Source organism: Salvia miltiorrhiza, chromosome 8 (assembly GCF_028751815.1).
Source record: "Salvia miltiorrhiza cultivar Shanhuang (shh) chromosome 8, IMPLAD_Smil_shh, whole genome shotgun sequence".
Classification (NCBI taxonomy): Eukaryota; Viridiplantae; Streptophyta; class Magnoliopsida; order Lamiales; family Lamiaceae; genus Salvia; species Salvia miltiorrhiza.
This window is the reverse complement of record NC_080394.1, coordinates 32,780,710-32,794,603: the sequence shown is the minus strand read 5'-3', so window position 1 is coordinate 32,794,603 and position 13,894 is coordinate 32,780,710. Positions and strand designations below refer to the sequence as shown.

The 13,894-nt window shown below is 36.4% G+C and overlaps 1 protein-coding gene across 1 annotated transcript; it reads left to right on the top strand.

Moving 5' to 3' along the window:
• Positions 1–302: 302 nt before the first annotated feature.
• On the top strand, positions 303–2,072 carry LOC130997775 (UDP-glycosyltransferase 86A1-like). Its single transcript, XM_057923201.1, has 2 exons — positions 303–971; positions 1,055–2,072. Exons 1-2 carry the CDS (start codon positions 458–460, stop codon positions 1,948–1,950), a joined length of 1,410 nt encoding a protein of 469 aa, XP_057779184.1. The 5' UTR covers positions 303–457; the 3' UTR covers positions 1,951–2,072.
• The last annotated feature ends 11,822 nt before the right edge of the window (positions 2,073–13,894 follow it).

Here is a 13,894-nt window from a genome sequence, read left to right as displayed (position 1 = left end):
ATAAAATAAATAACAAAATTGCAGAAAATAAAAAAGAGAAAAATCCCAAAAATGGAAAAAAGAAAAAAAAAGAACAAAAAGATAAAATAAATAACAAAATTGCAGAAAATGTAGTTAGTGGGTTTCGAACCCTCACCTCATAGAATATGGATTGTGTTAAGCTATTGCCACTGCACCAAGACTTGTTTTTGTACCTGTTTGTTACAAACTGTTATATATAATCATAATACGGATCCGGGTCAAACCAGGTCAAACCCGTCGCATACCATGCGGTGGGTTGCATACAATAATTTGCGATTAATAATACAATGGAGCAAAAAATCAAATCGCCCACAACCTTGACTTTTCAGCAATCGGTGTATTCCCCCTTTCCAAATATTGTTATTTAATGGAAGCTATAGATCCAAAGGAAGTCGATAATAAGTAAACTAGAGGTTGAGCATCAAAACACAAAAAAATGGCGGAGAAGCAGAAGAAGGCACATGCTATCATGATCTCAATGCCGTACCAAGGCCACATCACCCCATTCGTGAGCCTGGCCCTCAACCTCGCCTCCAAAGGCATCGCCATTACCTTCGTTCATCTCGAATCCGTCCACCACAAGCTATCCAAACCCCACCACAAACCCGATCTATTTTCCGACGCTCGCCAATCCGGCCTCGACATTCGCTACGCCACCATCTCCGACGGTTTCCCTCTCGACTACGACCGAGATCTCCGCCCGGAACTATACTGGACCGCTCTCCTCCAAACCTTACCGTCTTATGTCGACGAATTCGTGGGAAACGTCATCCGCTCCGATCCACACTCCCTCCATTTCCTGATCGCTGACACCGTTTACGTCTGGCCGGCCGCCGTCGCTCGCAAGTACAACCTCCTCAACGTCGCCTTCTGGACTTCTCCGGCTCTCGTGTTTTCTCTGCTCTACCACTTGGATCTTCTCAAAGAGAGGGGCCATTTTCTACGCGAAGGTATGCATATGATGTAGCTCTCTCACAAACTAAAATTTTCATATGTACTCGAATGATTTGTGTAAATTCATATATATGTTCAGATGATGAGGCGGAAATAGACTACGTTCCTGGAGTCGGATCCTTAAGAATCAGGGACTTGATGTCGTCTCTATCAAAAAGAGGCGATGTCACCGGGAATTATCTGTTCAAGGCGTTCCAGGAAGTGAAGAAGGCAGACTTCGTACTGCACAACACGGTTGAAGAAGTAGAATCTGATACGCTATCAGCCCTCAACAGATACCAGCCAACTTACGCCGTCGGCCCGATCGGTTTCTCCGGAACCAGCAACGTCGCCGTGAGCAAAAGTCTGCACGCCGAGGTGGACATAACCAAGTGGCTCGGCTCCAAGCCGGCAGGATCGGTTTTATACGTTTCGTTCGGGAGCGTGGTTCAGACAAGCAAGGGAGTGATCGGAGAGATAGCTCACGGTCTCCGTCTCAGTGAGGTCAACTTTATCTGGGTTGCTCGAGCGCATCTCACTGCTTCCGGTGACGCGGATGTTTTACCGGCTGGATTCGTGGAGGAGGTTGAAGATCGGGGGTTGATAGTTCCGTGGTGCGATCAGATTAGCGTTCTTTCCGATCCGGCGGTGGGGGGGTTCTTGACGCATTGCGGGTGGAATTCTGTGGTGGAGAGCATGTGGTGTGGCGTTCCGATGATTTGTTTTCCGGTGACGTACGATCAGCCGACGAATAGGAAATTGGTGGTTAATGATTGGGAGATTGGAATTGATCTTGGCGACGCGGCCACGCTTGATAGGGAAGGAGTTGCGGAGAAGATAAGGATTTTAATGAGCGGAGATGCTTCCGAGAGGTTTCGGCGGGAGGCGGGAAAGGTTAAACAGATGGTGCGTGATGCAGTGGAAGCTGATGGATCTTCGGTCAACAATTTCCATCGTTTTGTAATTGATTTGGACAAGAAACTTCGCAGCACCTAACTGAGATTAGTGGGGTTTTGATTCCGACAATACATCTCGATTGCATCTTGGTTATCGTTTGTCGGTGGTGGTGGTGTACAATTCTAATTTGATGAGTATATACTTTCTAATCCGTTTTTTTCTTCTTATGTTTTATAAATTGATCATATACTTTCCTTCAAAAAGATAAAATAACTTGGATCATAAACTTTATATCACACTTAGAGCATCCACATCTATTGAGTAAGGAGCTTACTCAATAGAGTAGAAGACCATTTATGAGTAAGCACTTTTGGGAGACTCATCCACCTTACTCGTATTCATTATAAAAAGTGGATGAATAAGCTATGAGTAAGTCCTCTACATCCGTTGAGTAAGCATAAAAGTGGTGCGTGTATGCACACGCTTTAACTAACACCCATCGAGCCTTACTCATATTTTCGAGTAAGCCTCAAGTAAGGCGAAGCCCACATCGACTTATTCATCAAGGGGCTTATGTAAGCCCCTTCAAGTACATGGATGTGAGTACTCTTACATAATAGTGTTAATAGGCAAAAGTGCCTCATTCCTTATTCATATTTTGAAAAATGCCCACCCTTATCATACAAAGCTATCCATGCCCTAAATTACTAATTAACCCTTGAGTGGGTCAACATCTTAAGTAATCATTTCGGTCTTCTTACACAATCTTACACATTTTTAAGTTCCAATGCTTTTTTGTACAATAATTTGTGATGTTGACCGAAATGATTACACACTGAGTGTCCGATATGATTTTTTTAAACTGTATATATATTATCGACCGGATAATTTAAAGTGTAAATATTATCGACCGGACACTAATTAACACTTAAACAATATATTAAATTAAATTCAGCAAAATAGTAAAAATTAATATAAAGATAGCAATAGATAGAAAAAACACTTTTATGTTGATATACCATCGATCCGGCCGGTGAAATGGCCAGAGAAATGTATCCGACCGGGTACATTTCAGAAAAACAATGACCCGGCCGGATACATTTTTCCTTGAAAATTACCGGCCGGATAGATATTATTTAGGCATAAAATATTATATTTTATTCAATTGCATAAAAAAAAATCAAGAAGCTAATAATATATATCCATGCGTATCTATCTTAAATTTTTTATTTTTTTTCCCTTTAATATCTTAATTTCAATACATATATTCTTTGAAATTATTTGTATATATTGTGTTATTCTTGAATGTTGATATATAGTATATAACACTATATATATCGTGTTAATTAATCCATATCTTTAAATTTAAAATATATATATATATATATATATATATATACTCAAAATCCGTCCCAATTAAATGCATGCGTGTTACCCAAAAAAATCATGCATGTTACCAAGTGAATTTTGCAACAACCGATACATAAAGGTGCAAAATATCTTTCTAAAAAATTTGATTCTCTTTTGATAGACATAAAGCCGATACAATCGGCTTCAATCACATTTTTTTCGAAGCTTTTAACACCACTATATTTACCTTCCTTCACTAGGGTTTTTTACTCACCACACATATCGGCTTCTTCACTTTTTTTTACCCACCGAGAGAGTTCAAAATATTGAAGCACGTCGTACTCATCAATGGCATCTTCTTCACAGGTTTTTATTTTTAATTTTCATGAAATTGAATAGAATAGAATAATTTATGCTAAAAACCGATCGGTTCGGCCGGTGAAGTGGCCGGATAAATCGGTCCGGCCGAATTCATTATTTAAATGAAATATACGGCCGGATTGAGTTTTCCGGGAACTTCACCGCCCGGACCGATCGTTTTTTAGCATAAAATATTCCATTTTAATTATTTGTATGTTTATATTAATCAGTTAGTAATTTACTGAATTTAATTTAATTATATTTGGTTAAGTAATTATTATTGCGAGTTTTGCTGGGTATTACTGAATTTGTTTCAATCTGAAATATTTGTTTAAGTAATTATAATTGCATTGTGTATGTGGGCTTTGTGCGATTTAATAAATTAAAGTATTTTATGCCGATAGAACAACTACCCGGCCGGCACTATGCCCGGAATAATGAGTCCGGCCGGGACAGTTTCAATCTGAAATGTACCCGGCCGGATTCATTTTACCGGACACTTCGCCGGCCGGATAGTTGTTATTTAGGTATAAAATACTTTTTTCAGTCTATCTGTATGTTTACGTTAATTATTACTATTTTACTGAATTTAATTTAATTATAATTGTTGAATTATTAATTAATGAAACTGTTATTTCTTGGTATTAATTAAATTGCAGTTTTTTACTATTTTACTGAATTTAATTAAATTGCTTGGTATTAATTGCAGTTTAATATTTTACTGAATTTTTACTGAATTTAATATTAAATTGCTGAATTACTCGAATTTTACTGAATTTAATATTAAATTGCTGAATTTTACTGAATTTAATTGCAGTTTAATATTACTGAATTTACTGAATTACTATTTTAATATTTTACTGAATTTGACTATTTTTCTCGAATTTTAGTATTTTACTGAATTATTGAATTTTAATATTTTGCGGAATTTAATTGCAGTTTAATATTACTGAATTTTACTGAATTTAGTATTAAATTGCAGTTTAATTAAATTGGTTGGTATTGATTAAATTGTAGTTATTTAATTATGCCTATTTGTATTATTTTTTAATTTTTTTACTGAATTTAATATGGTATTCATTTTGTAAATGAATAGGCGAATGTCCCATATCTTCGTCGCGACACTATAGACCAGACGGAGGTTGCTATCAGCACCTACTATAGGGATTCACATTTTCCGGAGCTGGTTGAAACTTTAAATGTGGTCGGCGAACAGTGCAATTCAGATTTATTGGGAAGATTTAGAGCATCATGTTTTGGGCATTTCACTGATTGGAGGCCCGGCGCGAAGAGCAATAAAGCATTACACCAGATTGTATCGAGGCAGATTGTGTCAGAAGAAAATGAGATGTGCTTCTTTCTGTGCGGAGCACGAGTCAGATTTTCCCCTGCGGACTACGCATTAGTGACTGGGCTCAATTTCGGGGGATCGAGGTTCGATGCGACATTACAGCACGACTGCAGTCGCGTGGAGGCATACCGACGATTCTGCGGTACGCGAAGCATGACCATACAGTCGCTCATCAAACGCGTGTGCGATTTGGATCGTCGAGTGGATGATGAGGATGGGAGCCTGTACCTTCGTGCTGTCCTCGTGTGTGTGGCTCACACCCTTGTTCTTGGGTTGGATGCGCGGGTACAGCCGTGGCTTTGGGTTTTGGTGGATGCGACGCCAGCAACTGAAGCAAATCATTGTCATCGGCAAGAATATTTTTACTGTATGCCCTGCCATTTAATCTCTTCGTCAAATAATACAAGCTGTAATTAGTGCTCAATGAATTCTCCATCATCAGGTAATTTATCATGTACACCGTACTGGCCATTGTGTCTCCGAAAATATGCAAATTCTTAGAAGAGCCGCCGATGTACTCATAACCATTGAAGGCACCTCTATAATTAACCACAAAGTATCTCCCATATTCATTCATCTACAGAAAAAATAATAAATAAATAAATATATGATGTAAATGGAATACAATGTTAAAATACAACATATAACATGTTAATACACTCGAAAAACATCTATCCGCCCGGGGAAGTAGCCGAGGAAATGTGTCCGGCCGTGTATTACATGATATATAATTACACACGGCCGGACACATTTTCAAGGACACTTGTCCGGGCGGATACATAATTTTCGAGCATAATAACATGAGTTATGTAGCAATATATATGTATAGAACTAAAATGCAACTAATAATTACTCATTAATACTTTAAAACATGATAGAATTTGCTCTAATTCACATGTATTTCCTTCAAACGTGGCTTTAAATCATAGTATGCTATAATATGCTAATAATTCACATAAGCATATAGGATCAAACAAAACATTGAAAATAAACAATAACCAACTTAAATTACATTTCAAACGTAAAATGACATACCTTTAAACGTTCGGATGAGAGAATTCACAAATAATAGCTTCACCACTTGGAAAATATTAGAATTTCTAATGAGTTTGAGTGTTCGGATGAGAGGATGAGAGAATGAGAGAATTCACTCATATATAAACAAAGATTCCTTCATTTCACGTGAATTTCAATGAAATTAGAGTGTTTGACATGAATACTTTACTGACAAAGCTATTTCACATCATATTTGTCGTTTATCATCAATTTAAAAAAAAAAAATTATGTCCCTTAATTGAAGGCTAATTAATCGATGGAATATAAATACAAAAAATTAACACAATCCATATTAGCACTCAAAACACACATAGGAACCAAAAAAACATCTATCCGACCGGAACATATATGTGTCCGCCCGGTGAAACCTTGTGTCCGGTCGGACACTTGTTTTTTCCCGGTCGGACGCTTGTTTTTTTTTTCCAATGTGTGTTTTGAGTGCTAATATCGATTGTGTTAATTTTTAGTATTTATTTTCCATTGATTAATTAGCCTACGATTTACTTGTAAAACCTTCGATTTTAATTCAAAAATAAATAAATATTATTTTCTCTGTCAGTATTTCACATGTTCCAACACATATTTGACCGATTTCAATGTTTAAATTGATGAATTGATGTTTTTCTTACACTTTAATAACTTTTGTCATAGATGTGTAAGAACTTTTACGGAAAACAATGCACATCCATCACATTCAAAGGGCATTTTCGGTTCTTCACTTATTTAGGGCATGTAGTGCTTTGCATGATAAGGGTGGGCATTTTTCAAATTATTCATAAGAGAAAGGGCACTTTAAATTTTGCCTCTACATAATATATCAATAAAGAGTAACTTTGAGGCCGCTTTGACAGTGCTTAATATTTATATGCACAAAACATATTGGGAAATATACTCTCAGATTTTACTTTCTTTTGAGAAGATGTTACACATAAAACAGAGAGCCTCGCAGACGAATGAATAATTTCTTGGCGATATTTTCCATTCGCTACAATAATTTAGTTAGATAAATTAAAGTTTTCCTAATTTATATATTTAAAAATTAAAGTTTTCCTAATTTATTAATTTAACACTATTTATATATCTGTATATAATATAAAATAATAATTTTTTTACGGTCAAAGTATCTATCCCTTTTTAATTTTTCACACCAAATTTCCCTCTTTTCTTTTTTATTTTTTTATTTTAATTCTTTTCAAAAAATAGTAAACTTCAGTTTATGCAAAAATATTCAATAGGAATGTTAAATTAAATATTAAGAGAAGATTTTTAATTAGATGTAAAATTATAAAAAATAATTTTGAAATGAATAAGTTCTAATCGTTTAAAATGTCAAAATTAATTATTTTTCTCTCTCATCTATCTCTAATATTGAACATCATACTAATTTTTTCATGTTGTTTTCTTTTGTTGGTGGAAAAATAATTTGATTTAATTTTTTTATTTTTAAATTTTTTACATCATTGTTTAATTATAAATATTTTAAATTTAACACAATTAAGAATAAATAATTATAGAATTTAAATATGTGACGTTCCAAATTCATTCTCATTTCTTCATCACATTTAGTCATTCTCATTGGGTGGGTGGGTCATTTATTTAATTATAATGGTAAATGTTGGTAATTAAATTAACAATTGAGTTTGCCGGTGGAGTTGGTTATAACAATTGTCTTTTTCTGTACTCTTTTTACAAATATTTTTATTTTAGGGTTAATTGCATATAATATCATAAACTTTGCCCGAAATTCATTTTCCTCACGATCTTTAAAAAATTCATTTTTTATCAAATACTTTGACATTTGTTCAATTTACCCACGATTTTTTTTTCGATGACCGGAAAAATGGCATAGCAGTGACGTGGATTTAATTTTACACATGACGTGGAGTCTCTCTCTCTCTCTCTCTGACCCGATCGCTCTTTCTATGACCCGCTCTCCCTGTATTCTGTCCAGCCACCGTGCCACCACCACTGCGCCACCACCGCCGCGCCAGGTAAGTCTCTCTCTCTCTCTCTCTTAGTCTCTCATCTTAGTCTTACTGCCGCTCTGCCGCTGCTCCGACGTCGTTCCGCCACCGACCATCACCGTATGCTCTCGCCAATTTTACTTATTTATTTATTTATTATTATTTTTTATAGATAAATTTGTTAGATTAAGTATGAATAATTAAATTTTAATTAATTTATAGTATGATTAAGTATGAATTTGTTAGATTAAGTATAAATTTGTTAGATTAATTTATTTATTTTAGATAAATTTGTTAGATTAAGTATAAATAACTATGTTGATAAATGTTTAAGTATGCAAGTATGTGTTTGGGATAAAATGATTACATATGCCACTATATTGTGAGATATATTTAATCAATTTCTTAAGGATCTTCCCTTTAGGATAGAAATTGATTACTTCTTAAGGATCTTTTCCCAACAAATGATTGTTTTTAATTTGATTATTGTATTTTTTATTGCTTATTTTATATTGTATTGCTTGAACCATTGGGGGCCGGGTAGACCTAGTAAATTAGAACCATTATGGTTAACATAGCTACTGGTAGAGGTGTCGTTCACGTATTTCATGTGTTCTTTTTGTTATTTTATTTGTTAATGTATTTGATGTGTTTTATTTGAATGGAAATTATTATATATTATTGGGTCTATGCTTTTGTGAATCAATTTGAAACATGTAAAATGTCTATCTACTCGTAGAGGTCTTCGTGCGTCTCTCGGTCTGAGTCTGAGCAGCAGACTCAGACCTCTTCAGGATCTAAGCCGCACATTTCTGCAACTCCATAGGGTTCCACTCTCCAGGCTTGTAGTTCACGGGCTAGAAGGCCCAGATGCCCCTCAATTGCCGATGTCAAGAGGGATTGGCCTAAGGGCGACAGAGGGAGGCTGCCTAGTGGGTAAGTATTTTAATTTAAATATTATTTCTCGTATAACAAATAATTTATTATATTACTTTTACATATTGGAATATATCCATAGTCAGTTGATGGAGCCATCGGGCATCGCAAGCAACGTCCTGGGAAAAATTAGGAGGATTCAGAACCCAGGCGGGTACAGTTGGAAGTTGACTCCGCCAGGGGTGAAGGACGCGTACTGCGAGGAATTCAAGGTAATCGAATTTCTAGTACATATAAATTTATCATTATATATTGTTAAAATGTTATATATTAATTTAACCATTTTTTTTCAACAGAAAAAATGTGTTTGGGAGCCTCGGGATGAGCGGGAGGTCAAGAAGATGTGGGAGCAAAAGACACATACTAGGTACAGTGACACCTTGAGCGACTTGAAGAGTAAGCTCAAGGAAAGGACTAAGACAGGGCAGGAGATGGCGAGACCCCTGGACATGAGTGATGATTTTTGGATTGGGCTCCAGGCATACTGGGCGCAATAGGATGTTCAGAGGGTAGCCCAACGAGCGCGACAAAACCGGTTGTCTTAGCCCGACGGACTCGGTACAAGGATCAGCAAGCACGTTGGAAGGTCTCAGTCCACTCGTATCTTGCAGCAGAGTTTGGTTAGTTATTATCAATTAAGTTCTTAAGTAATATATATATATATATATATATATATATATATATATATAGGGGATGGCTAGAATAAAAACACTCTTAAGTGTATAAAATATAAATGATTTTCAGCCCTTAGATCATCAAGATCTACGGTTGATTCGTAACCCTTTTGGATGAATTCGTGGTCCTGGGTTCGAATCCCAAAGGTAGCAAAAATTTATTTTTCACAATTCGTAACTATGTTGGATGAATTCGTAACCCTGTTGGATAAAATTCGTACATTAAAAAATGTTTATATTTATATTTTAAGAAGTGTTTTTACTGTAGCTCTCCCCTATATATATATATATATATATATATATATATATATATATATATATATATATATATATATATATATAGGGGCGCGCTCCAGTGAGACCCCCTATTTTTCGTGTAACATGAGTACAATGAATAAGACATATAATACTAATGAACAAAACGTATATCTAATGAACAAGATGTATATACTGATGAAAAATAAATTTTAAAAAATTCGTAATGAATAAGACATATATACTGATGAACAGGGCCGTATATACTGATGAACAACACAGTATATACTGATGAATAACAAAATTTAAAATATTCTGCTCCCTCCAGGATTCGAACCCTGCGAAAAAAAATCACCCTCTAGATACAATATCAGCCATAGGATTGACAAAATAAACGCACCAGATCATGTCCTAGATCTCACTAAAATTAGGGGGTCTCATTGGAGCGGCCCCCTATATATATATATATATTATTGCAAATAATAACTTATTTATCTTATATACATGCATGAACAGAGCTTAGAGAGTGGACTCTCGTTGACTGCACAGAACTATGGCACCTTCCTCCGCCTCCACACATATCAGGATGAAAGTTATGTAACATAGAGGGACGCAAGACTTGATGTAAGTATTTAAGTTTATTCAAATATTAGTAATATATAGTGAAATGTATTTATTTTCTAACAATTATGCATTGTTATGCATGAATTAGGCGAAAATTCATCTCGTTGCTGAGGAAACAGGACGAGAGGACCTGAACGAGATCTATTTGGAGCTCGTACATCCCGAGAGATCACGGCGGTACGGCACTGGAAGTGCCGGTGTGAACCAGGTTAGTAGGGGGTCTACTAGTAGCACTGGCACTTCGGGAATGTCACAACAGATGTATGAGACACAGATCTCCATGCTGGAAGCAGCTGCAGAAGGCTGAAGAAGACAGGGCTGCAGAACGAGCAGCACCTAAAGCCCTCGACGAGTGGATGACTATGTTCGAGCAGTATATTAGGCAGTTGAGTCAGCCACAACCTTATCCTCGATCCCCTACTTGATTAGGTCTCCCCCATCGTCCTGACTTCTACATATTATACTATTTGTTTAGATTTTGAATATTTTGGAACAACATTGCACTTGCACTTCGTCTTTACATTTATATTTTGTTGAACTATTTATTTCATATTATCATTGAACTTTATTGGGTGTGCTGGTGTTGATTGATTTGTTATATTATGATTGTATAATTAAGTCGATCGAGAAATATATGTAATTTAAAAAAAAAAGATAAGCTAGATTGAATTCAATGTATGCAATTGAGTTCAAAATACATTACAAATACCAAATTAAAATACTTATGGGGTATAAGCTAGATTGATTAATAATAATAATAATAATAATAATAATAATAATAATAATATAATAATAATAATAATAATAATAATAATAATAATAATAATAATAATAATAATAATAATAATAATAATAATAATAATATTTTTTTGAAATAAAAATACCGACGGAAACAAGACCGATCGGTAATTTACTACATCTCTTAGATTTCATCTCAAAATATTCTAAGGTTATGAATGTATGATATTGTATATTGAAATAGAGTTTAAATGAATTAATAGGTGTTTGTTATATCAATAATACGTGTGTTCTGTACTGGTGACCACTCCAAAGGAACTTCAAAGTTAATCGTACTTGACTTAAAGCACAAGTAAGATGGGTGACCACTGGGAAGTTCGTCTAAACGTATGCAATTGAAACACAGTACAAATACTAAAATACTTGTGAGGTATAAATACTAAAATACTTGTGGAGTATACGTAGATTGATTTAAAATAAATAAATAAATATTTTTTTGAAAAAAAATTAAAAATTTACTGACAGCGATATCACTGTGTCGGTAATTACCAACGGCGTCCACCGCCAGTAATATGACCGGCCCAGTCCTCCGGCGACCGTGAGGTCCGGCGAGACTTACCAATGGCACATTACCACCGGTAATTAACGACGGCGAAGGCCGTCGGTAACATGGCCTGTACGGGGATGGTAGCCCCCGGAATTTTTATTGGGCATTTAGTACATTTTAGGCATTTTTTTATTAAAAGACAAGCACAATAATAATAATAACGAACAACATTTTCATAAATTATACTACTCTTTCCTTCCTACTTATCTTGACACACTTTCTTTTTTGATTTGTCCCATTTATAATGACACTTTTCCAAAATAATATGTGGTCTCTACCTTCTCTACACACATTAAATAAGTGCACATTAAATAAATGGTCTTTATCCACTTTACACTCTTAACTAGGGCTGCCATGGGCTAACCAGGCCCGGCGGTTCGGCCCGAAATCGGCCCGAAAGTCAACAGTTCTGGCCCGGACCGTTGACTTCCAGGCCGGTTTTGGACCGAACCACCAAACTGGAAGGGCCAGTTTAGGTTCATGGGAATCTCGGCCCGCGGCCCGCCGGTTCGACCCTGAACCGGCGGTTCCGGCTGAATTTTCAAATTTTTTTTAAATTCAAATTCAAATCCTACATTTTTCAATGTGGGATAATTTCAACTAAATGTAGCTTCACTATTTTTATTGTACTACACATGGTACAGAATCTTACATTTTTTAATGTGGGATAATTTCAACTTAATGTAGCTTCACTATTTATAGTGTACTACACATGGTAGAGAATTACATTTTTCAATGTAGGATAATTTCAACTTAATGTAGCTTCACTTTTTTTTTTTTTTAATGCTATTTGGATTTTTTTATTAAATGACGATTTTATAAAAAAAGAAAAGAAAAAACCAAAAAAACCCTTGAAAGCACAGAAGGAGCAGACTAAGGGCCGAACCTCATTAAAACCTTTTCACTGAAAACCCAGTGGGGAAAACCGTGAAAAGGAAAAAGAGTACTCGTCTAAACACAAAATGAAAGTAGGGAAGAGCGGAAGGGAAAGTTTCCGGAACTCCGGCCTAACCATCGTCCCCAAACTATCCCGGCTCTCACCCCACGGGAAAAAAAAAAAAAAAAACGGGCGGTTAGAACCAAACAGCCACCCATCAGCCCCAACTACCGTTTTTGACGCAGATGGCTATGCGAAGCCATGTCAAGACGAACCGCAGCCCTAATCTCCTCAATCTCGTGCGGCCACCACCCTTCCGAACGTTGTTGGTTAGCCATTATATCGGCCGCCTTGTTTCCTTCTCTAAAGATGTGAGAAACCTGCAGCGAGAAAGCATCTAACATCTTTAAAATCCTATTCCAAGCCGCCTTAAAACGCCAAGGCACATTCAAAGAACGGGAATTAAGAATGAGTATCACGTAGGTGGAATCGGCTTCAATCCAAAGTCTGTGCCATCCACGATTGTGAGCAATTTGAATCGCCGAGATAACTGCCAGTAGCTCTGCTTCAAAGGCAAAACCCGAGCCACCTTTGAAGTGAAAACAACCACGCACCACATTCCAGTTATCTCTAAACACCCCACCTGCAGCAATAGTTCCCGGAGTTCCCGTCGCTAAACCATCAGTATTCACTTTGATCCACGGCGCCACCGGTGGCCACCAATGTACCTCCACAAACTCCGGAGGAGGAGCACTCCTGGTATTAACACCCACTGCCCGGAGAATCAGATAATCCGACCAAGAATTCCACATGTAGCCTAATTTAGCAAAGTTATTTTCAATCTCTTTGAAAGCAACTTTCACAGTGTGGATGACACGACGTTCTTCGAACTTTTGATTATCAAAGATACAATTGTTTCTCTGCATCCAAATGGCCCAGATGACCGTGATGATACCCGCTTTCCAGAAATTACCAATGAGGGGACTAAGTTTATACTGCCAAGCTGCCACCAAAAAACTATGAATATCACTCTCTTGCAACCCTTGCATGAAATTGAACCACCCAAGGAACGTAACCCAAATATTCTTCACACGCTCACAATTCCAGAAAAGGTGATCCTGAGACTCACTTCCTTTTAAGCAAATCAAACAAACGTTAGGCGTGATCATACCGTAGCGGATAAGGCGATCATAAGTCGGCATTCTATTATGAAGAAGATGCCAACAGATCAAGGAACGTCGAATCGGAATA

Excerpts from the sequence above, each read along its gene's own strand:
- LOC130997775 (XM_057923201.1), top strand. The coding sequence starts at position 458 with ATGGCGGAGAAGCAGAAGAAGGCACATGCTATCATGATCTCAATGCCG. Across the intron at positions 972-1,054 it reads GGGCCATTTTCTACGCGAAG|ATGATGAGGCGGAAATAGAC; the intron begins GTATGCATATGA and ends ATATATGTTCAG.